The following is a 25,715-nucleotide window of genomic DNA, read 5'->3' as shown; positions in this document are numbered from 1 at the left end:
GCATGGGATACAGTTTTTATAACATCCACACATTATTTTCCAACACACACACACACACACACACACACTCACTGTTTTAAGGACTTAGGTTTGAAATCTGGCTCCACTGCTTAATAATTACATGAGTTAACCACTTTGGCCCCTCCTTTGTCATCGATTAAATGGGGGTGATAATCTCTGTGCCTTAAGAGTGTTGTATTAAGTGAGAATAGCTGATGGAAAGTGTCTTCCTAACTGTAGTGTAGCTTCAATTTACATGTAACATCTAGTTAAGCCTTTAGTTGAAAAAGTCCACTTCTTAACCTTTCATTTTGGAATGCTAGATGTATTAATATTTAGCACCTGCTACTTGATATTCATTCATTTGTTGAGAAAATACCATGTGCCAGGTACCGTGCTAGGAAAGAGTCCGTGAAAATGACACTTTTTTAGGCTTACCCTATAAAGAAACCTTAAATTTGTTACTCCTTATAAATAATGTTGACTTTGGAATTAGACCAAGAGTAAATTATAACAAAGTTTTGATTTTCTTGTGATTTCCCATTTCCTAGTGAGCTTCAGTTATTCAGCATTTTGTCAGAGATCACAGAGAAGACTTTTGGGATACAAGAATAAACCTAAACTTTTACCCCACAATTTTTTGTTAAATTTTATTGTCAAAAATACAAAGTCTCTCTTTTGTCTTCATAGCATTGATCTGTTTTCTTTAGTGTGCCAAACATGCGCAAGCCTCTCTTACTTAAAAAAAAAAACCCAAACCAAATGTTTCCTATTGCTGCTGTAACAAATTACTATTAACTTAGTGACTTAAAACACAAATTTATTATCCTGCATTTCTGAGGTCAGAAGTCTAAAATGGGTCAGCAGGGTTGCATGCCTTCTGGAGGCTCTATGAGAGGATCTGTTTTTCTTTGCCTTTTCCAGAGGGGTGGGAAGCGGGGTGGGGGGGGGGTGGGAAGAGGTTACCTGCTGTCCTTGGTTTGTGGCCCCCTTCCTCCATCTTCAAAGCCAATTGCATAACATCTCTTTTGTCTGATCTTTTACCAGGACATTTAAGAGTCCCTTTTATAAGGACTCTTGTATTGAATTGGGCCATCCCAAAATAAGCTTCCATAAGAGATCCTTCACTTAATTGTGTCTGCAAAATCGGTTTGCCATGTAGGGTAACATATTCACAGGTTCCAGCGATTAGGATGTGGACGTTGTGGGGAAGCCATTATTCTGTGCCCACCATGATAAACAACCCTCTGTCCCTGCAGCTATGATTGCTTTTTCCCTTCACTCCAGATGGAAGAGTTGGCTATGGATTCCTGTCTCTGACACTTTAACTCCTTTCCTCTCATGCATTCCTTAACTTCCTACATTAGGAGACTTCTGCCCAGAAGTTGTTCCTGCTACACCAGATGCTGCCTGGTTATTAAATCCAATGGATTCTTTTCAATCTCTTGGCATCATTTGACACGTAAGACCATTCTCTTCTTGAAATTCTCTGATTTTATTTTTTCTGAATTAAAAAAATTTTACCTTTCTATCTGTTGTCTTTTCTGTCTCTTTTTGGCATTTAGCCTTTCTTCATCTCACTCTCAAGTCTTCCCCAGGATTCTGTGTTCAACTCTCTCTTTTTTTCCGTATATTCTCCTTTCCTGGGCAATTTCACCACACAGAGACATGAGCGGCTACTTAAACATTGACCTCAAGTTCATATTTCCAGCAAAGACTCCTCTACTGCTTGAAGACTTACTTATCCTGTTCCACAAGAATCCTCAATCCCTACCCAAATCTAGCCAGGAGTGATTCTAGATACCTCTTTGTGCTTTGTTCTCGCAAATCATCAAGTCCTTTGGTTTCTACCTGTTTAATACCACTTATATGTCTTACACTCTTTTAGCCTTTCCATACCCACTGCTCTGTTTTAGCTAAACTTTCCATTATTTCTCCCCCAGATGTCTTTGACAGTCTTTCCACTGTTCCCTTCTGATTGATTCTCTACACTGTTGCCAGTGGTCTTTTTCCTTTTTCCTCCTGTTGTGCCAGTTTTGGGGTACTTAAGTTCTCTAGCCCTCCATACCTCACCAAATGCCCTTCTTTTTTTTGGCTGTTCCTAATCATTCCTCACTTGTCAGTTGGGCAATTCTTTCAGGAAACTGTCTTTGCATTCCAGCTAGATTCTTTACCCTTTCATTGTGTTTGCTTTGCACCTTGTATTTGTCTCTACTTATCCATGTTTTGTAATGAAATGTTTATTCAGCTCTTCTCACTGGTCCTCTAGGATGGCTTGATGGCATGGATGGCTAAGCAAAAAAGTGGCAGATATTAGTTACCCTCAATCTCATACCCAAAGATTCCCATTTTGGTGTAGAATCTCTTACATATCTGTAAAGTTTCTTTTTATTGAAGTGTAATTGACATACAATATCTTATTAGCTTTAGGTGTATATCATAGTTACTCAATATTTTTATACAGTATCAAATGATCCCCATGGTAAGTGTAATTATGATTTGACATTATACAAAGTTATTATAGTATTATTGACTGTATTCCTGATGCTGTATATAACATCCCCATGAATTATTTATTTTATAACTGGAAGTTTGTATCTCTCAATCCCCTTCACCTATTTCACCTGCACACCATCTCTCCCCACTCTGGTAACCAAGTTTGTTTCTTGTCTCTGTCTCTGTTTTGTTTGTGTGTTTATTTGTTTTTTAGACTCCACATATAAATGAAATATATGATATTTGTCTTTGTCTGATTTGTTTCACCTAGCGTGATACCCTCTAGGTCCATCCTTGTTGTAAATGACAGTATTTCATTCTTTTTCTTGACCAAGTAACATTCCATTGCATATCTATATAGTTCCTCTTCTAAATCTGTCCATCAATGGACACTTGGGTTGGTTACGTATCTTGTGTATTGTAAATAATGCTGCAGTGAACATGGGGGTGCATATATCTCTTCAAATTGGTAGTTTTGTTTTTTTGGATAGATACCCAGAAGTGGAATTGCTGGATCATATGGTAGTTCTATTTTTAATTTTTTGAGGAGCTTCCGTACTATATGTTTTCCATAATGGGTGTGGTTGCACCAATTTACATTTCCACTAATAGTGTATGAGATTTCCCTTTTCACCACATCTCCACCAACACTTGTTATTTTTCGTCTTTTTGATAATAGCCAGTCTGACCAGTATGAGGTAATATCTTATTATAATTTTGATTTACATTTCCCTCATGATTAGTGATGGTAAGCATCACTATGTGCCTGTTGTCTGTCTGTAGTTGTCTTTGGAAAGATATTTGTTCATGTCCTCTGCCTGTTTTTTAATCAGGTTGCTTTTTTTTTTTTCTTTTTTTGAGTTGTGTCTGTATATTCTCCTAAGTTTTATACATTTGGATATTAATCCTTTATTGGATGTATGATTTGCAAATATATTCTCTCATTCTTTGCCTTTTTGTTTTGTTGATAGTTTCCATATGTGTGAATTTTTAAACAATAGATAATACAGTTGCTGTTTCACAGCTTTTTATTTATTTTTGCTCTAATCATAATTAACATCTTTTTGCAACATTACACGTTTCTCATCTTTTTAAGCAGAATAGTGTGTTCTATACATTCACCAAAGAATGTTTAATCATTCCTGTTATTAGATATTTAGGATATTTAAAATATTTCACTATTGTGAGCAGTGCTTGGGTGGGCATCCTTATATAAATGTTTTTAGAAATGGAATTCGAGATCAATTCCCTCGGACTTTTGTATTTCTTGTTTTGGGAATTTCCCAACGATTTCCTTCTCTATTTTTCTATCAAGGCAAGTGCATTTTCTTACTGAATTTTCTAAAAGAGATTTTAAATGTATATAGTAGTAACCATTTCTCTGTAGTATATATTGCAGATATATTTTTTTGATTTGTTATATTTGTAAATTTTTGGTGGCATTTGAAGCATAACCATTAAAAACTTTTTTTTTATTGGGCGCCTGGGTGGCTCAGTCAGTTAAGTGTCCGACTTCAGCTCAGGTCATGATCTCGCAGTTTGTGAGTTCAAGCCCTGCATCGTTCGGATTCTGTGTCTCCCCCTCTCTCTGCCCCTTCCCTGCTCATGCTCTGTGTCTCTCAATAATAAATAAGTGTTAAAAAATTTTTAAAATTTTTATTAAATACACCACTCTTTCAGTGTAATAATTATATTCCATTATATGTATCCAAGATTATATTCACCTACACCTTTTTTCTAATATGTTCATATTTTAATTTTTAACATTTAAAACTCTACTGAAATTTATTTTGTGTATAGGGAACAGGCTTCATCCTGGACACAGACCCCCAAGCCATGGTGGTCAGTATATTCTGGACCTTGTAAACAGGTCCTTACCCTTACATATTATCATTTACATATTTTGAATGCCTATTATTTATACCAAGTAGCATCTTGGTATTAGTGCATATAAAATATGATAGAATATGCAAGAATTGAAAGACGATTTCCAAGATTTTTAGCAAGAATAGAAAGCAGGATTTTGGAAGCGGTATAATTTTGCCTGGATCTTGAAGAAATTTGTGCTTCCCAAGCTTCCCATGGGCATGAATTCAGAAGTGACTCACCTAACAGAAGCAGAAAATTAATATCAATTTAAATGAAAAAATTTGGCAACAAGAGTTATATAATATTATAATTAAAAAATAGGTAGGGGCACCTGGATGGCTCATTCAATTGAACATCTGGCTCTTGTTTTCAGCTCAGGTCAGGATCTTCCTGTTTGTGGGATTGAGCCCTGCGACACAGGCTCTGTGCTGACAGCATAGAGCCTGCTTGGGATTCTCTGTGCTACTCCCCCTGCCCCTCCCCGCTCCTCTGCCTGGCCTCTGCCCCTACTCCCCCTGCATGTGCACATGTGCATGCCCTCTCAAAATAAATAAACATTAAAAAATAAATTAAAGTATTTTACTATTAATGTAAACAAAAAGAAAAATATACTAGGTACTCATGTGCTTATCACCCAGATTTTACAAGTATTAACTTTTGGTTAGCACATTTCTGCTTTTTTTTCTAAAGAAAAATAGATAACAAATCTTTGAAGCTCCCTACATCCTATTAATGTCCTACCAATCCATCCCCAGAGGTAACCACTAGCTAGAATTAGTTTCTTGTCTGCCTGTGTTTTTTGTTGTTACAATTCAGCCTATCTAAGCTTTACCGCAAATTTATTAGTAAATTGTTATTCATTTGGCCAAGTCTAAAGGAAGAGACTCAGATGTTACAGTAAGCACTGCAGATTAATGCTTTCTGTACATCACTGTGGTGTTTGGTAAGGCGTACATAGCCATGTTTTTTGGTTTAAATAAATATAACTATAAATCCTAGGCCATTTATAGAAATTGCTGAGTTTTTAATTTGTTAATTAAGCTGTACATACAGATTAGCAAGGATTATCTGATGTGCTGTACACAGAACTGGAATGTTTCACATTTCTTTTTAAACCCCTACGGCTTCTTGTTTATCCTCAGTACGAAGTTTAGAATTTTAGGATAAAAAGGACTTAGGGACATTCGTATTCTACCTCTTTATATTTTAGGAATGAATAAATTGACACTAAGAATTTGACTTAAGATTTCAGAGTTAGCATATGATCTCAAGTTTGGTCCTCTTGCTATTTATTAATGCTCCATAAATTTAGGTAGTGATTTTGATGTAATATTATCCTGAACTCCACAGTTTGAATTAAAATGTCAGCAAATAATGCACTTGTACAATAAAATCACGCCATAATTTTTTTTTGGTAAATATTTTTTATTGTATCAATTTTTTTTGTGGTAGGTTTTTTTCTTTCTCTTGTACATTTATCATAAAATAATGTTCCCACGTGTCGTCTTCTACATGTGTCTACATTACTTTTTAACTTTGGAACTTGCTTTATGTGGTTCCAAATATTTTCAGTAATATCAATTTGATGTGTCAGTTTTTCTTAGTGTTTTAGTGAAATATTTTATTTTAACTTGCAAAATATTTTTGAAGTTAGAAATAGTTTCTATGTAATTATCTCATTTGAGGTATTGTCTCCTTAGTTGATAGATCAGGAAGTTTAGAATTGTAGATGTTCAAGTGATCGCAATAAAATCACTCAGAGAAGATTAATAATTCAAATATTTTCTGAACCTGAGTTCAAAAGCCCAGTATTATGTTGCTTATATTTCTGACATATCAAATTATTTATCTGTTACATACAAAGAGACTCTGAGATTAAATATATAAAACAAGCTTTTGACTCTTAATCCCTACTTTTTTTTTTTTTACTCAGAATTTACTTCAGTTTTAAAAATCTTTCTCACCATTAATTATTTCCTTGAAAACTTGGGCATGTAAACTTCTTTAGAAAACTTCGGTCAGCTTGGTGTAAGAAGATAAATAATTGTGATTACGTTCTCTAAGATTGAACGGTTACTTTTATGTGAAGATTAATATAAATTAAATCCATTGTAATACTTTATCAACTGAAAATTATATATTTTCGTTTTACGTAATGTTTACTCAGGCAAATGGGGGAGTCAGAAAATATATTATGCTGTGTCATTCCGTAAAGATGCTTAATGTGTGCCCAGCAGGTTTGATCCTGGGGCTCCCGAGCTGATTGACAAGTTCCAGTAGAGGACACTATGTGAGAAGTTGCATGAGAAAGTTAAGGTCTGTTTGCTGTGGTAGCATGGACGGTCAGGAAGGACAGAAAGGACTAGGGGAATAGTAGGACTAGTAGGCCTACTGGAGGAGAGTGTCAGAAGAGGAGTCTGCAGAGTTGGGACTTGAGTCTGTTTAAGGATTTTAAGCAGAAAAATGCTATAGTTAGATTCCATCGACATCATGATTAGGTTTTATTAGCCGCATGCAATTCATGACCTTAGTATCCCTGTTACTAGGTAATCTACCTTCTGTTAGGTCCATAAACTAGGTTATGATTGTGACAGACCTAAGTCTGAGGTGATACTTGCAAGGTTCCTTGATGAAAACGAGCCACATGTTTATCTCTGTGCATGTATATAAATATTTTCTAAAATATTTTTTGAGAAAGAGAGAGACAGAGTGCAAGCCAGGGAGGGACAGAGAGCTAGGGAGAAGCAGGCTCCAGACTCTGAGCTGTTAGCACAGAGACTGACATGGGGCTCGAACCCAGGAACCGTGAGATCATGACCCAAGCTGGAGTTGGATGCTTAACTGACTGAGCCACCCAGGCGCCCCTGTGTGCATAAATATGATGTGAATAAATTACAGGCTAAACAAATGGTTCAAGTTTCCTTTAAAATAATTATTACTATTTTTACAAACCATTGTATTTAAACTTCCAATGGAAACTTCTGTTGACTAACTTCTTATTAGCGCTATAGCCTTGAGTAACTTGTACCTGCTCTGCTTGCAGGGACGGTATGATGTAAATGATAGGATAAAACAGCTTTGAACTGTTGAGACATACTGTGTAAATTCAAAGCATTGGTTATTGCAGGATTTGGGAAAAGATGAGAGCATTTTCTTCTGAGTTACTTAATTTGGGGCAATTATATAAAAGATACTTCTATTTTACAAAACTTTGCAGTATTTGATATTGATTGTCTCTTCACCCCTCTGGAAACTATTCCCGGTGCAGCCATTTCTTTGGTCTCATTTCTTTCTGACTGCAGTTTTAAGAGTTTTTTCAAAGGTTCTTGGGGTGCCATGTTCCCCTGGCTCTTCTCCATCCTGCGCTCTCCCTGGGATCTTTCATCTCTTCTCATAGTTTTAATTACCAGGTATGTCTCATAAACCCAAGACAGATCTTTCTACAGCTTCAGACTTCAGTGTGAGATGAGCGAGCACTGCTGTCGATGTGTGTAAAACTGAAACCTGTTCATTCTCTTCTGTAATCTGGTTCCTGCCTGTTTTTGTGGTCTCATCTCATGGACTCCCTAGCTTAAATTTTGTGGTATAGTAAGAATAGCTATTGATTGAGCACTTATTTTGTGCCACAGACATTGAGCACTTCACTTGCATTGTCATATTTCATTTTACCACATCCCTATGGGATAGTTGTTATAATCTCATTTTACTGATAAAATTCTAAGAAGTTAAATAACATGGCCCAGGTCATATAGCTTGGAAGTGGCAAATCTGGGACTTGAATACAGGTCTCTCTAATACCAACTGTGTGCAAATATATCAGATTGCACATAATCCCTGTTATTTGTTCCTGGTAAAAACATAGTCCTTCCCATCCCAGCCTTTCTAGTTTGATATATAATTAAAGACTCAGGGATAAACTGCAATAAGAATGAAGTGATAACTTCTGGGAAGGTCACATTGTTAACTATTTGTTGATAATAGTTCCTAAAGCAGAAGTATATCAGGTTTCCTTTACTTACACTCAATGTGTAGTTGTAGTGAGTCGTGATTATGTATGATGAGCCTCTAGCAAGCATGGTCTCCTTTTGTTTAATACGGCTCTACTGAGGTGTGCTCTTAACCCCTGGGTTTAGCAACTCGACATCCTGCCAGTTCTCCCCTCCTTGGTATGGTATCTTCCCAGGCAGTGTTCTCAGTCTGGAATCTCTTCATTCTCCCTCCTTCTGTTTGCACCTTTCCCTTGCTTGGCAAACTTCTCCACTTTAACAATTTAGCTGAGATATTGCCTTGTGTAAAAAGCTTCCCTGATCTTCTGTATCTGTATCTCTAGGCTAAAATCATCTTGCCCTGTATTACTTAAACATCTTGCATATATAGATGTGCATATTCAACTGTCATAGTGTCACAATGTGCTAATATTTGTTTATGTTTTAGTCACTCTCATTAGAAGATGAGTACACTGAGATAGAAAACCATGTCTCAGGCATTTTTGTGTCTGTAATGCCTAATGCCTAATGTACTTTTATTGAATTACTGTCTGATCAAATGACTAAATGATTGTTTTTTTGCTAGTGTCAACTTTTCCAGATGCTATGACCCTAAGAACACTGTATACTGTTTTTTTTTCAATTGAAGGATTAATGTACTTGATCAGTAATCATAAGATTAAAAGACATAGAATGTCTTCCATTTTTGTACCACAGCCAACTGTTCCCAGTGATAATTTACCACACTTTAAGCAGGTGTAATGACATGTACATTTTAACATGTGTTAGATTGTACATCTTCATGTTTTAAAACGTTGCATAGGATTTTGAGTGTTACGTGAATGTTAACCTTTTAAATCCATTCTATTCTGAAAGTATAAATTCAATGTTTTGTTATCAGAGATTGGAGTAATTCATGCTGATTTTTATTTGTACTGCTAATGTTATGTTTATTCATTAAGACTTTAATGACCTCAAGTATTTAATTAAAGTCATGTTTTCAAGTATATAGCATAATGATCTAAAAAATTAACTACTTTCAACAGTAGTCAAAGTAAAAAAGAAATCTAGAGAGGCTTATTTTGTGCCAGTCTCAGCATAATTATAATTTTCCAAAGTGATTTGTATGTTTGAAGGACTTTTTTTGTTGGAACCTAATATTTTAGTAAGAAAGGAAAGCATTTTTTTAAGTTTACTTATTTATTTATTTATTTAGAGAGCACAAGCAGGAAGGGGGAGAGAGAGAGAGAGAGAGAGAGAGAGAGAGAGAGAGAGAATGAGAATCCCAAGCAGGCCCCACACTCTTAGCACGGATCCCAGTGTAGGGCTTGAACTCACCAGCCGTGAGATCACGACCTGAGCTGAAACCAAGAGTCAGACACTTAACTGACTGAGCCACCCAGGTGCCCCTAGAAAGGAAAGCTTTTAAAGTAAAAAGCAAATATCTTTGGTAGCTAGCTTTAAGAGCAGTGTTTCAAAATGTGTAATAGCAATTACTTGGAAGGTTTTTTAGGCTGACAGACAAGAATGGAGAGAAAACGTTAAGATGCAACCTGTGTAATACAGAAGGAAGGACAGCAACCTGTTTCTTGTTGTAAGGTATAGGAGGGCTAGGGATTGTGGATGTTTGTGTGCTGCTCTGTACAGGTGTATAATTAATATTTATAGAATAAATGATGCACATAAGCATAATGTGGGCATTTGTTCCCTCATGGTAATTGTTTTGGTTTATGGTCAGGTTTGAAGCATGGGGGATCTTGAAATGCATCATACATTTTTCAGAGGACAATTGAATTTAATATCATTTTAATCTAATTCATTGTATATCTAGTAACTTGAGTTACCTAAAATATTATATAAATGCGACATTATCCATCCATCTCTTTTGGATAATCATTTATTGTATTTTGTTTAGGGAATTATTTTGTGTTTAAATCTTATTTGATATTTAGTAGTTATGAATTCTTCAAACAAAATAATAAATTTATTTTCTTAAAAATCACACACAGCTTCCTTAAGAAGTAAATTCATATTTTTCGAAGTTGATAATGCAGGCAAAATTTCTGTATGCACAGAGATATCTGGACCTCACATACAACGTCAGCTCCTTAAATTCGTGCCAGTACCATACTATCTTGATGATTACAGCTTTGTAATACATCTTGAAGTCTGGACAGCTCCTTAAATTCGTAATCTGTCATGGTTCTCTTTGACATTCCCATTGACCCCACCACTGGCTGACAAGGTTGGGGTAAGGGGATGCTGCTAATTGTGGCTTACTTTATTCTTGCACTTACTCAAGCTTAGATATACTTCCATTCATTTCCCATGGTGGGTAGAGATGGTTGAAACATTTAGAAGACTAAGGCTCTTGGATAACAAAGGAAATTAATATGGAGAGTAAATTAACTTCATTCACAAAAACCAAAGCCCTCAACTACAAGGCCCCACATGATCTGGCCTCTGGTGTCCTTCCCTGCTCCCTGTCCTTCCCTGCTCCATTCTCACTGGGTTTTACCACATTGACTTGCATGCTGATGCTAGAACATTCCTGCATACCCCCATGTTAATGCCTTTGCCCTGGGTGTTCTTTCTTGCCCTAGATATTTGCATGACTAACTCCCTCCTTCAAGGCCTTGCTTGGATTTTACCGTCTCAAGAAGGTCTGCCCTGATCACCCTAATGTAAAACTGCACCTGGCTCCCATCTCCATTCCTGCCTCCCTTTAGCCTGCTTTACTCTATATTCTTCTTTTTATAGTAACTAATCACCTTCTAACATACTACATAGCTTATAATGTACTTATTTCTTACATTTATTATTATTGTTTCTTTTCACTAACGTGTAAATTTAGTAAGGGAAGAGTTTCTGTGTCTGTTTTTGTTTGCTTTTTTTTGTTGTAGTCATTTGAATAAAAAGGTATATCTCAAGTACCTAGAACACTGGTGTCTAGCGTCCAGAGGGTGGTCAGTAACTATTTAATTGGTTTAATAAGCGACCAGTTTGGTTTTTGCAAGACCGAGTGTGTTCTTCCTCAGTGTGCAACCCCTAACTTGTCTGCCTCACACCTCAACTCTGTCCTTTCTTTTTGTTATATGAATCCTTTGAAGACATCTGGAATTAAAAACAAACAAACAAACAAAAAAACTCAACACAACATATCCAAGAGAGTGAGGGCTAGTGGGATGAAAGAACACCTCTCCTAACATCTAAGCTCTGTTTTTTGTTTTTTTTTTTTAATTTTTTTTAACGTTTATTTATTTTGAGACACAGAGAGAGAGAGTGTGTGAACAGGGGAGGGTCAGAGAAAGAGGGAGACACAGAATCCGAAACAGGCTCCAGGCTCTGAGCTGTCAGCACAGAGCCCGACGCGGGGCTCGAACCCACGGACCACGAGATCATGACCTGAGCCGAAGTCAGACGCTTAACCGACTGAGCCACCCAGGTGCCCCCTAAGCTCTGTTTTTTTAAACTCTTCTTGAGATGATCCTCAGTGAAGATGAGTTGGCAGAAACCCTGACTGTATCGCATAGGAGTGTGGCCCTGTGGTTTTAACACAACAGCTGTGTTATGCTGCGACTTTCTCTCTATATTCCAAAATCCATGGTGTTAATGAATGGTCTTCCCTCTTGTATTGTGCAGTGGTTCAGCCTGAAACAGAAATGAGCTTTAGTGGTAGACTGAATTGCCAAGGTAATAGGACCATTATAATAGGTTTGTTCCTTTATACCTATGCCAGGTTTAAGAAGTCTCTAGGAATTAAGTGACTTAGGTTCTGGTTTTGACTCGAAGCAACTTGTCGTCTTACAAGTCTGGGTTTATGTTTCTTCGATTGTAAATTGAACTAGACTTTTTTTTTTTTTTTTCTGATTATCTGAAGTTTAGCTATGTCATCAAAAGTATTTTAAGCTTTATAATTTTAGGAACACTCTTCCAAAATATGTTAGCACTTAAGTTAATAATCATGTTATTATACTGTATTTAAGATTTATACTTGGAAAGGTGCTGCATATCTAAAAACAGAGCTGAACACACCGTTGGTGTGTGTGAATCTTTAGCCATGATAAGTAGCTCATGTGTTAGAATCCTTTTCCTTCTTTCTCTTATTTCTTCTCTACCTTTTGTACTCTCTCTTGTACAACTTTCTTTTATTTTTTTCCTTTTTTGCTTATAGAACAAAAGGATGACACTTCAAGGATATTTCTCAAGAATTTTGTTTTTTGAATCTGTTTCATTCATTACTGAACTGCCTGGGGTCCAGCAGATTGTCCTATACATAGTAGATGTTCCTTATATGTTGCTTGAGTGAATGAATTTGCTTTTATTTTCCCCTGATATTGGATTAACTCAAAAGTGATTTTTAAATTTTTATTATTTTAAGAAAAGTGACTCTTGTGATGGTGGGACTTGATAATGCTGGTAAAACGGCAACGGCAAAGGGAATCCAAGGAGGTAAGTTGAAAATGTTTCTTATTAAATTACTCTGAATTATTTATTTATGTAAATTGTTTTGTTACATAATCATTTGGTACAGATAGTATATACTCCATCTCTTTATATTCTTAGTAGACTTGTGGCTAATATGGGGAATAGATTCTAGCTTACTAGTACCAGCCTATTAACATGTTTCAGATGTGGATAAATGCAGAGGTGCAGAGGATCCTTGAGGTCTTTGATCAGATAAAAGACATTACATCTGTCTTCTCAGCACAGGAGGGAAAAAGTAAAAAAGGACATGCCCATCTTTAAGGATACCTATCTTCCACTTGCATTCTCTTGCCAGAATTTAGTCCAAGGCTGCACCTAAATCAAACGGAGGTAGAAATACAGTTAGCCAGCATGTCTTTCCTTGCGCATCTTGATTGTTTTTCAGTATGATATGTAATTTTTATAGTTATGTTAAAAGTAGGGCCTCTTTTTTACTGAAGAGTTTTATGTCACTTATATTACATCTCATTGGATGTATTTACTTAGTCTTAATTTAATGCTATTTACTACAACATAGAAGCAACTGTGCTAGTGAGTTTGTTGTGTACCCAGAAGATGTAGCATCAGCCAAGCATGAGTATGAATTGAGAAGAAACTTAACATATATTTTTTGCTGAAAAGAATGTTGCAACAAGATACGCATACCAAATAGGGGCTTTTATTTATGGAAGTTTATGAAAGAAAATTAACACCTTGCAAAACTTGCTTTTGAAGGAAAATGTTTTGCCACCCCATATTCTACCATGTAATATTAGATATAAATTGTGTATTATTATCTGTGGATTCTTATGGTACCCCTCGTGCTATCTCCTAGCTTATATCCTCGCAGAGCACTGACTGTCATCATCTTAACCAGGGGCTGGCAAACTTCTTCTGTTAAAGAGCCAGATAGTAAATATTTGAGACTGAGGATCACGCAGTCTCTTTCCAACTATACAACCCTGACATAATAATGCAAAAGCAACCATAGGCAATATGTAAACAAATTGAGCATGGCCACCTTCCAATGCAACTTTGTTTATGGACACTGAAATCTGTTGTGTTATGAAATTACTATCCTTTTGATTTGTTTTTGCAGTTATTTTAAAATGTGAAACACATTCTTAGCTTGAGGGCCATATAAAAAATAGTGAGCCAGATTTGGCCTGCAGGCCATGACTGCCCATCTAAACATCTTCACTTCTTCCATTTCTTCAAAGCCTTACATTCAAGGGAGTAGAATCTAAGAATCAGACTATCTAATTTGTTGTGTGTACTTAGAACATCCTCTTTCCATTAGGATCTTTCTCTTCTGATTTTCACCTCCATATATCCATCAGTTTCTCTTTCTGAGTTTAGAAAGAAATACTCAGGGTGTTACATCATGAACAAAAAGTCAAAGCTGCTTTCCACTTTGAGCTCCCCTCTGGTTCTGTTTTTGTTCTTTATCTCATATTTGTTTACTCCTCAGCCTACTCCAGTGGCTGATTTCTTACCTTTTTTCTTTTTTTAAAGATTCCAGTTATATAGAGCTACATGAAATTTTCCAGTGGAACCTTTTCATGCTTTTGTATTTGTTTATGCTCTTCCCACTTGTCTTAGTACAGGGAATATCTGCTTTTAAAGCAGAATATCTAAATGTCTCTAATGATGGTTTTATGTTATATAGTCTCCTTTCTGAAGTCTTTTCCAACCTCCTGCTACCTTTACCCATTCCCATCACCATCAGTAGACTTGGCTACTTCCTCTGCTTTGGACTATACTTACCTATACCTGCTTGTATCACTACTTAATTACCCCCTTTGTTCCTGTATCTCTTCACCTCTCCAGACCATAAATTCCCAAAGGGCAGTTTTGCTCATTTTGGTGTCTCAGTTCAGCCATGCCATAGGTGTAGTAGGTGGTCTTCTTACAACATATCTGCCATGGCTTCCACTCTTCAGCTTATTTCTGCCTCATTTCTGTTCTTTTCTTCCCTTTCTCCCTCCTCCCCCCCCCCCCCCCACATTTCTTTTGGGATATATCTGCTTCTCTTCTAACTGTAGTGTCTAAATCTACATCCTCAGTGTCTTTCATCTAGAATGTTATAGCTTCCTAATCAAGGAATACTTTCTATACCTTGACCTTTGCTTCTTTCAATCAACTTCTCTTTTTTAATGGCTGTCAAAGTGATTGTATTCATTGGATATAGGTTCAGTTGTCCTAAGAAGAGACCTAAAATAACAATGGCTTAACAAAATAGAATTTTATTTCTCATAATAGTGCATGCAAAAGTAGTGTAGGGCTGGCATAACACCCCCATGGTGTTATGTTCCTTCTCCTCTTTTTTTTTTTTTTTCCCTTGCCTACCTGGTCCAAGATGGCTCACTAGTACTGTGCATTTCAGCTGAGGGAAGAGGTAAAGGGGAAGGGAGGCCATTTTCTTTTCCTTTAAGGGCATGGACTAGAAGCTGCCACATCACTTCAGTGGTATTTTGGAGCTGGCTCTTACTTGCTCTTATTGGCTTATATCAGCTATCGAGATCCAGTTAGGTATATCCCTTCCCAACCGTGTGTTAGGTACCTCACACTGGTAGTTTGAAATTGGCCATAGTGGGAGTATTCACACCATGGAAAATGACAAACACTACATATCAAAGTCCTGCAAGAGAGGTTAAATGTTTAATGCTACACCACTAGCTCACTATCTAGAATATGTTCTAATAGCCATTCCTAGCTGCCACAGAGGCTAGGGATTTAAGTTTTTATCCTAAATAGGTGTGTGCTCAGCTAAAAAACTAGGATTCTCTGACTGTCCAGTGCTATTTCCTAATAATTTCTAAGGAACAGTTGTTTTTTGGGTAGCAAAATTCTTCTTTGTGTAAATTGGTCCCTAGCATTGTTGGATATTAAAATATCTTCATTGTATTATGTTGTTTGTTTATGTTTCCCCTTTTCTCCTCTATGTAAGAGCTCTGTAAGGTCAGAAGATGGATCTTATTATTGTGTATCTAGGACCTTGCACGGTGCTTAGCATACAAGAGATGCTCAATAAATAAGTTATTGATGATATATTTCACTTTATCTTGGACTTCGCAGAGATTGTCTTAGTGCACATACTTTACCGAAATCCTCAGGGTTGGGGACCATTTGTCTTTGTACCCCTGGTTCTTATATGATCCCTGATCTATAATAGACACATGATAAATGGCTACTAGCATGAATGGATGGATAAATATGTGGCATGACAAAAGGAAGGATGGATGTAAGAACAGTAGCTTCAGCCGTCATCGCAGTCTGTAATGTTGAGCCACTAAATACTTTGTGCTAAGTATTAAGGATACAACGATTGGTCCCAGCTACTGGGAAGGTATAGGCTATTGTGAGGACTAGCAAGAAGACAGAATATTATGATAGTGCAGGTGATACTGAAAGTAGGAAGGAATTATCAGAAAGGATTTATAGGGAAGTTGTATCCAGAACATTTAGTCCTGAGTCTTTTTTTTTTTTAATTTTTTTTTTTTAACGTTTATTTATTTTTGAGACAGAGAGAGACAGAGCATGAACGGGGGAGGGTCAGAGAGAGAGGGAGACACAGAATCGGAAGCAGGCTCCAGGCTCTGGGCCATCATCAGCCCAGAGCCCAACGCAGGGCTCGAACTCACGGACCGTGAGATCGTGACCTGAGCTGAAGTCGGACGCTTAACCGACTGAGCCACCCAGGCGCCCCTGGTCCTGAGTCTTGAAACACAGAACTGTGAGTAGGAACCAGAGGAAAGGATAGACAAATCAGGGAGGGAAGACTTTTAAAGTTCTGACCTGGATTTGAGTCCTGGCTCTGCCTACCATATAACCTTAAAAAAATTACCTAATTTGAATTGGTTTCCTGAGAATGTTGCCATCATTTTATCTGTGCTTATGTTGCTCTCCTGCCTAGAATGTTCTTCTCCCTTCTTTATTATAATTTTGTGGTTTTTAAGACTTCATTTTTATTTCACGGCCTTTCTGAAGCCTTTGTGTACCATAACTTTCCCCTCCCTCCTCTTTACCCTTTTCCTCTTGAATGCCCTCAGTCTTAGTCTGGGCTGCTATACCAAACCATAGGCTGGGTGGCTTAAACAACAGTTATTTCTCACAATTCTGGAGGTTGGAAGTGTGAGGTCAGGGTGCCAGCATGGTTGGGTTCTTGATGAGGGAGTCCTCTTCCTGATTTACAGACAATTATCTTCTTTCTGTGTTCTTACGTGGTGCAGAGAGACACAAGACAAACTTTCTTGTGTCTCTTTTTATAACGGTAGTAATCCCATCATGGGGACTACACCCTCATGACCTCACTGAAACCTAATTACTTCTCAAAGACTCCACCTCCACCTCCCTAACACACTGGGGATTAGGGTTTTAACATAGGAGTTTTGCAAGGTGGTGGGGGAAAGGGGGGGCATAGACACATGTAATCTATAACATCCTTATAGTATCCTCTCTAGACTTTTTTCATAGAAATATAGGTTCTTGTGTTAATTCCATTAATACATATCTGTTGATATTGTACTGTATGTTCTTTGAGGACAGCAACCCTATCTTATTCATCTTTACATCCTAATGCCTAACAAAGTCCTGGTACTGAGTAGGTGTCTATACGTATTAGTTCCCTCATCCCTACTCCATCATAGTTGATTTATTTGCACTGATAATTTCCTGGGGGCACCTCTAAACTCGTATTCAAAGATGGCTGCCTGTTTTAACTATGGAAACCAATTCTGGCCTGGATTAGATCCATTTGTTTTAGATGTCTAGGGTAATCCTGTTTTAGGAATATCACGCTGCTTATATTGCTTCTAAACGTTTCTTTTTCTCCTAGATAAAGAAGATCTTAGAAAAGGGTGACTTGTAACGTCTCTGCTAACTTTCTAGGGAGTTGTTTAAATTTTTTTTAATGTTTATTTTTGAGAGAGAGAGACAGAGAGCATGCGCAAGCAGGGGAGGGGCAGAGCGAGAGGGAGACACAGAATCCAAAGCAGGATCCAGGCTCTGAGCTGTCAGCACAGAGCCTGATGTGGGTCTCAAACCCATGAGCCGTGAGATCATGACCTGAGCCAAAGTCAGTGGCTTAACCAACTGAGCCACCCAGGTGCCTCTAGGGAGTTGTTTCAACTGCACTAAAGTAGTTGCTGAAAGGGAGTAGTATGTGGCAAGTCTGTTGCCCAGTCACACCTAAGCCTAGCAGCAAATGCCTTTCAAATTTATCTTTGTAACAGCAAATATTCTGTTGAATGTGGGAATAATAACACTAGTGTTATTCAACAGAGCTTTCTGCAATGATAGAAATGTTCTGTATTGGCTCTGTCTAGTGTAGTGTGGGCCACTAGCCTTGTGTGGCTCTGAGCACTTTAGATCTAGATAGTTCTATTGAGAAACTGAAATTTTAATTTAATTTTAATTGATTTTAATTTAAAAAGCCTAATGTAGATTGTGACCATTGTAAACAAAGTCCAATGGAGTAATGTTTGTTGTGGATTCTGGTGGTGAAGAGAGAGTGAAAGAGACAAACATGAAGTTTGAACTCTTCTTCATAACCATTGAATCACCAGGTTCTATTAATGTTTCATGAGTTCTCTCTTTCCATTCTTCTCATTTTCATATCTCTCTGAAAAGTGGCCATCACTCTCATTTCTAGCCAGCTCTAGAGATTTTGCAAAGATGTACCTTAAAAAAGCACTACTTTAGTCACATTAATTATATGATTGGTCTGCTGAAATACCTTCAGCTTCCATTTCTCTGTCTTCAGAACTCTCTTAAGTCTGCATTCCCAATCTTAAGGGTTTGCGCCAAAGTTCAGTTTGTACTTTCTTTCCTTTGCTATTTCTGCTACTTAGCTCACTCTTTTGCCTGTCTACATACTACCTAGCTTTAAGGCCTAAGTCTGAGCTCCTAGCTGAAATCTTTCTTGAACCTTAGTTATCTTTTTAATGTTGTCATTATTACCACCCCCTTGGCAGTTATAATCATGCATCCTATGCCTTCTTTGTATTGTCATATACAGAAGTCCAAAAAAATTCAATTTTAAATTTATGAAAACATATGAAACATGTTCCTTGGAAACAATGAAATCTGCTCTATGTTTGTAAGCTGTCCTGAAAAGTTTTTTTATTTCAGTTGTAGCTTTAATTCAGTAGTTTGAAAAGAGTGGTCCTACTCTTCATAGCTTCTCCCATTCTTTGGTTCTTCTCAACTATTCTCTAAATATTCAGTTTTTCTTTATAGCTTCACAGAAGTTGTAATGGTCCCTGGGGATGGCTGTAGTGTTGAAGGGTTGAAATTTTTATTGTTTTTAACTTGGAGAGTCAATAGCCTTAAAGGCAAGAGTTTATTTATTCATTCTACAGATATTTATTAAGTACCTGTTATATGGTAGACATTATTCTAGGAGCTGGGGTCAATACAAAACAAATAAGCAAAATACAGAAATTTTTGTCTGCATGGAGCATAAATTCTGGTTGGATATTTTATAGTATCTACCCTTCCCCATATCTACCAGTATGCTTAGTTGTAAAGCTTAGTGTGTAAGCAAATAATAAACATTCCAATTAAGACTAAATTATGAAAAATACTTTTTATGTCCTTTAATTTGTGTATTTAATGTTATTAATTTAAAGTCTAAGGTTGTTTCTTTTGTGTCATTTGAAACAGAGTATCCTGAAGATGTAGCTCCTACTGTTGGATTTTCCAAAATTGACCTCAGACAAGGAAAATTTGAAGTCACCATCTTTGACTTGGGAGGTGGAAAAAGAATTCGGGGTATCTGGAAGAATTACTATGCTGAGTCCTATGGGGTAATATTTGTTGTGGATTCCAGTGATGAAGAGAGAATGGAAGAGACAAAAGAGACAATGTCAGAAGTGCTAAGACATCCTAGGATATCGGGAAAGCCTATACTGGTGTAAGTAATGTTGGTGTCATTGTAAACACAGGAGCAGTGGCATTAGCCAATAAAAAAATTTACCTAAGTTCCAAAATAAGCTAAAATAAGCTGAGTAAGCTAAAATCATCATGTCCTAGTATAATAAAATGTATGCAGTTAACGGGATTGTTTATATAGTGAGACCTTATTGTGATGTTCTCTGTAGGGATTAAGGGTTGAGGCTATATTATAAAGAAGAGTTATACTTCAATCTTCTGGGTATTCAAATGTAAACTCTTTGTTTTGTTTGATAATTTACTTTTTATCAAATTTTGCATTTTGAAATGACCTATTAATAAGATTCTAGAATGGTTTTCAGAAAATTTTTTGCCCTTTTTTAATAACTTATTTATGTTTTGCCTTTGTCCTGTTTTTCTTAAAGAGTATTCTTGTCTGGAAGTTATTTAAAAAGTTTATTCTTCTAATGCCACACTGATTGCCAAATTTTTATTTCTGTATTTCCAAATTGAATATGTGATCTGTGTTATCAACTTAGTCATATGCTTGTATCACTTTGTCCAGCTGCCTAACACTCTTTACAAAGTGACAAAGGACTTTTACACCACCTGCCCTCATAGCCTTTCTGCATAGTAAACACCAGATGGTGCTGTACCTATAAGACGTAGTATAAAGTGAAAGTTCTTTAAGTTGCTCTTAAAATCAGAGCGAGCTGAATGTGTGCCCTTGCCTTCTTGTCCTTTTTCCTCATGCTTGTTTCATTACTGAGGATTAAAAAAAAAAAAAAAAAAAACCTGCTTACCACATGGTTAAGTGAGAAATTATCAGCAGAGTTTCTTACTGGTTCTCAGTAGTAAATGAACATTTTTAAATGAGGCAGTTTGGAAGTTCTGATTACATGAAGTAAGACTTTATGGCATTATTTATTAGTACAGGTTTTATGGCTTAATTTTTATACATTTAACCAATTAGAAAAGTGATTTGTGTAATAAATTCTTACCTTTATTGAATCTGAAGGAAAGTTTAATAGACATATATGAAGAATGAATTTTGTTGAACCACATAGGCTTAATTAGTCTCTACACGTTTAAGCAAAGAACCAGCGTCTTCTAAAGTAAAAAGTATTAATGACTGAGAAGACTGATGCTCATGTGTAACATAATCGTGTGTGTAGTTTTTAACCTAATAGTCATTTACTGAATTTATTCATTTATTAATTTGTGCATGTGTTAATGAAGCAAATATTTACTGAGCATCCACTATGTGCTAGTCATTGTTCTGGTGATGTGGATACTGCTGGGATCAAAACAATATAATCCATGTGTGGCCTCAGAAGCTTACATTCTAGGGCTGGAGACGCACAGTAAATGTAATAAATAAGTTATATCAGACATGCGGTGATAAGTATATTGAAAAAAAAGTAAAGATCTCTTATCCTATGGTGGTGGTATGGCAGGGGTATGTTGCTCTTGTAATCAGGATAATCATAGTGGGTCTTACTGAGGAGATGACACTTGAGGAGAGAGAGGCAGTCAGGCAGAGGTATGTGGAAAAGCCCCGAGATGGGAGCATGCAGTTCATAAGCGACTGCAGTTATCACTAAAGAATCAAATAACAGCAGGAGGCCTGCTTCCAATTCTTTCACCTCCCTCACCTAATAGATTATCAGAATAGAGGTGAAAAAACCCAGAAAACCTCCAACTAGGGGATTGCTTCACTATGATAGTTTTGTGGTCAGTGAGATCTCACAAAGACATGAGAATTCATTGTGGATACTATAATATGCTTGTGAAATATAGAATGATTTGCCATTTGCCCAATTTTCATCTGGGGAATTTTACAACCAAAGGGTTCTTATTAATAAAGGTAAACTGCTTTTTGAAATGAGTGTGCTTAAAAAGTATACAAAACATTCAAAAAGTGCACATTGTTAATAAATTTAGAACATGTAGGGAAGAGTGAGTTAAAAAACGTTGATCAAGGGGTGCATAGGTGGCTCAGTTGGTTAAGCATCGATTCTTGATCTTGGCTCAGGTCATGATCTCAGGTTTTGTGAGTTGAAGCCCCACATCGGATTCTGTGCTGACAGAGCTTGGGATTCTGTCTCTCCCTCTCTCTGCGTCCCCCCGTCCCTAGCCCCCGCTCTCAAAATAAATAAATAAACTTAAAAAAAAAAAGCTGATTGACCATGCAGAGCCAACCACTGCTAACATTCTGATGAATTTCCTATGCATAGTCTTGCAAAATTCATAATATATACAGTTGCATATAATATATGAAAATTTGTACCTCACCTTTTTACATTTTTATGTATTTTTTAAAGTTTTATTTACTTTGCGAGAGAGAGAACACATGAGCAGGGAAGGGGCAGAGAGAGGGAGAGAGAGAATTCCAAGCAGGCTCTGTGTTATTAGTGTGGAGCCCAATGTGGGGCTCGATTTCATTAACTGTGAGATTATAACCTGAGCCAAAATCAAGAGTCTGATGCTCAACTGACTGGGCCACCCAGACTCCCCTTAATTTTTATTTTTTAAAAAAAGTATATATATATATACATATACGTATATATGTATATACATTTATTTATTCATTTTTAAGTAAGCTCTCATGACCCCAAGATCAAGAGTCACATGCTCTTCTGACTAAGCCAGCCAGAAGCCCCTGTATTTCATTGTCTTTTGTATGTTTCTAAACCCCTCTTAAATATCTACCCCAAACCTGTGTTTGGAAATTCTCCTGTTTACCTTTTTCTCTCTGACCTACAAGTAATTCCTCTTGTTGATATTACTGTATTAACATGGCTTGAGTCTCCACTTCCCTCTCTATTTGCCTTGATGTACTTCCTTTCATCCCCTCTACATTCCTCCCCTGTGTTACTTACTGGTCTTGACCAGTCTCTCTGTTGTCTATCCCATCCTCCAAGCTCTCCTCTTCTCCTCTGCATTGCTAGCAGGAACCTTTTTCTTTTTTTTTTTTTTTTTTTTTTTTTTTTTTTTTTTTTTTCAACTTTACAAAATTTGGTGTTTTACCAAAAAATTTGATGTTTTATAAAACTGGTACATGCTGTAACAAGTGAAACAATGCAGGAGTATATAAAGAATGTGAGAGCTCTTTTTAGCATACACATTTGATCATTTTACAGTTCCTCTGCTTAAAGTCCTTCAGGTAGCCTTCACTGCCCCATGCAGATAAGAAATTGTGCTTAACTGATACAACCCTAGCATGTAATAGGTGTGACATTGAAGAGTCCACTAGGTAATAAGTGGGAAGAACCCTGCTAAGCTCAGTGCTAGGAGCTCTGGTGGGCTGTGGAGAGGCAGGGCAAGGTTACTTGAATTAGGAGGCAGGCTCTAGTGCCCCTTGTTGCACTTAGCTGCTTCCTTCCAGTCCACAAACATCTGGACCGATCAGGAGCAAAATTTAATGACAGCATCTCATCTCATCTTCTGTTCCTCCCTTGACTGAGCCTAAACTAGCTGATTTAGGACCCACAAAGCCTCTCAGAACTAACTTCAACATCTAGATAACTTTCTCTTCCCACCCTAGAATGATGAACAAACAGCCAACAATATCAGACCTCTGAGAAAATTTAGCCATTCAGCAGAAGGAAATAAACCTGAAAAATTAGAGTATTGTCTATAATCACAAAACTGCAAATTGGTGGAGCCAGAATTCTTTCATGCTATGGGAGCAAAGTTAGATCAGCACAGTAGAAGGTCCTAGACAGTCTCTGGCTCTGCCTGACATGCTGTTGCACACCAGCCTGATAGCATGTGTCACTGCAAATGAAGCCTCAGCCAAATGTCACTTTATGTCACAGCCTTGAGAGTTCTCTTGAAAGGTCAGAATCATAGAACATCATTAGGCTTCTGTGCTTTATTAGCTCAGAAGTTATGTTTTACAGTTCTATAGCTTTACTACTTAATAAGCATAATATTTTGATGAAAATCTCTGAAATAATGGTGAAAAATTGACAAACCATGGGTTTAGAGAGAAGATGGAGAGTCTGGAACCTGAATTCTAAGAGCTGGTGTGCATTTGTTTATGAGTCTGGCAAGTCACTTCACTTCTTTGGACTTAGTGGTTAAATACCTCTTGTATTAAAAGTAGATGTAAAATATTGTAATTCTGTTTTTTGTATTCAGCTGTATATAATCATGTGAACCATTTCAGTAGAAAAGTAAAAGTGACTGAAGAGATTAAAAATAGATGCTATTCAAACTTTTTGCCCTGTAATCATGTTAACCTGTTTATTTACTTAGAAAGTGTTCCTTTTACTCCCCTAGGTACAATAGAGATTAACCTGTACTCTGATTAAGGTATGAAATATATTATCTACCCTCATGTACCCCTGTATACTCTTGCTTTAACAATTTATAACTTAATTTTTAAAAAACTAAAATTAGATACTCTGAACAGATGAAGACCTTTCCAATAGAAAAAAGTGAGTAACTTTTGCAGTAGTATGAATAGCAGTGGAATCAACATAACCTCCAATTTCTTTTTTAGTTGAAACATAGTTGACATGTAATACTAGTTCCAGGTGTACAACATAGTGATTCAGCAATTGTGTATATGTTACAAAATGCTCACCGTGGTTAAGTGTAGTTACCGCCTGTCCCCATACACTTACTACATCATCAACTGTATTCCCTTGCTGTACTTTTCCTTGCCATGACTTATTTATTTTACAGCTGCAAGTTGTAACCTCTGACTTTAAAGTCAGACGGGCCTAGGGGAGGTTATTTGCTCTGAGTTTCCGTGTCTACACTTGTAAATAAGGATTTTAGTAAGTGTGTTGTCATGAGAATTTCAGATCATGTATTTAAAGCAGCTAGTGCAGTGCTTTACTAGTGGCTTTGCAAGTGTGATTGATGATGGATATGAATAGTTATTGTTGATGATATGCTGTGTCTGGATGGAGATGAATTAGGAGAGCTTTTAAAATGTCTCATTATATGAATTCAGACTACATGAAGCTTTTGATTACAGAAAATGACATAGTTTAGTAGGTGAGAACATGAGCCCAGGTGCTCATAGTAATTTTACCAGTAGATTTCCTAATATTGTCCCTCTAATGCTTAGTTTTTCCCTTTAAGGTAATCATTTTAAGGGAAAAAAATACTTTTAGTGCCTAGTAAGTGTGTGGATAACATGTAAAATATGTTAAGCAACCAATTAAGTATTCTGGTTTTTTTTTTTGCTTAGGTTAGGTGATTTTTTTTTTTTAAGATTTTACTTTATTTTGTTTATTTATTTACTTTTTGAGAGAGCACACGCACGTACATATGAGCTGGGGAGAGAGGCAGAGGAGAGAGAGAGATTCCCAAACAGGCTCCGTGCTGTCAGTGCAGACAGAGCCTGACACAGGGCTTGATCTCACAAACCGTGAGATCATGACCTGAGCTGAAATCAAGAGTCGGATGCTTACCCAACTGAGCTACCCAAGGCGCCCTTCTCTACACCCAACATAGGGCGTGAACTCAACAACCCCAAGATCAAGAGTCACGCTTCACTGCACCACTGACTGAGCCATCCAGTCCTCCCCGCGTGATTCTAATTAGTTTTAAAATATAACAGTGAATGGGGCGCCTGGATGGCGCAGTCGGTTAAGCGTCCGACTTCAGCCAGGTCACGATCTCGCGGTCCGTGAGTTCGAGCCCCGCGTCAGGCTCTGGGCTGATGGCTCGGAGCCTGGAGCCTGTTTCCGATTCTGTGTCTCCCTCTCTCTCTGCCCCTCCCCCGTTCATGCTCAGTCTCTCTCTGTCCCAAAAATAAATAAACGTTAAAAAAATAAAATAAAATAAAATATAACAGTGAAAATTATATGTGATATATTGCTTTGCCGTGAATCTTTCTGTGTTAAGTCTTGCTGTAAAAGCACTATGTGCAGATATAAATACTAATAGAACTCTACAGTTTTACAAACGCTTTTGGACATAATTATGCTAGTGAATATTAAATAATACTTAATGTTCTCAGTTTCCATGATAAACAATTTG

General features: G+C 37.0%; 1 protein-coding gene across 3 annotated transcripts in view; it reads left to right on the top strand.

Annotated features, from left to right (window-relative positions):
• Window positions 1-25,715, top strand: part of ARL13B (ADP ribosylation factor like GTPase 13B) — a 68,903-nt gene that overhangs the window by 661 nt on the left and 42,527 nt on the right. For all 3 annotated transcript variants that reach the window (XM_030329780.2, XM_030329778.2, XM_030329779.2), the window contains exons 2-3: window positions 12,733-12,803; window positions 19,485-19,734. In XM_030329780.2, coding sequence (XP_030185640.1) covers window positions 12,733-12,803; window positions 19,485-19,734 — 321 coding nt within the window. The remainder of the gene's footprint in view (window positions 1-12,732; window positions 12,804-19,484; window positions 19,735-25,715) is intronic.

This window comes from Lynx canadensis, chromosome C2, assembly GCF_007474595.2.
Source record: "Lynx canadensis isolate LIC74 chromosome C2, mLynCan4.pri.v2, whole genome shotgun sequence".
In the NCBI taxonomy this organism is placed as follows: Eukaryota; Metazoa; Chordata; class Mammalia; order Carnivora; family Felidae; genus Lynx; species Lynx canadensis.
The sequence above is the reverse complement of the archived record's forward strand: the minus strand, read 5'-3'. Positions and strand labels throughout refer to the sequence as shown.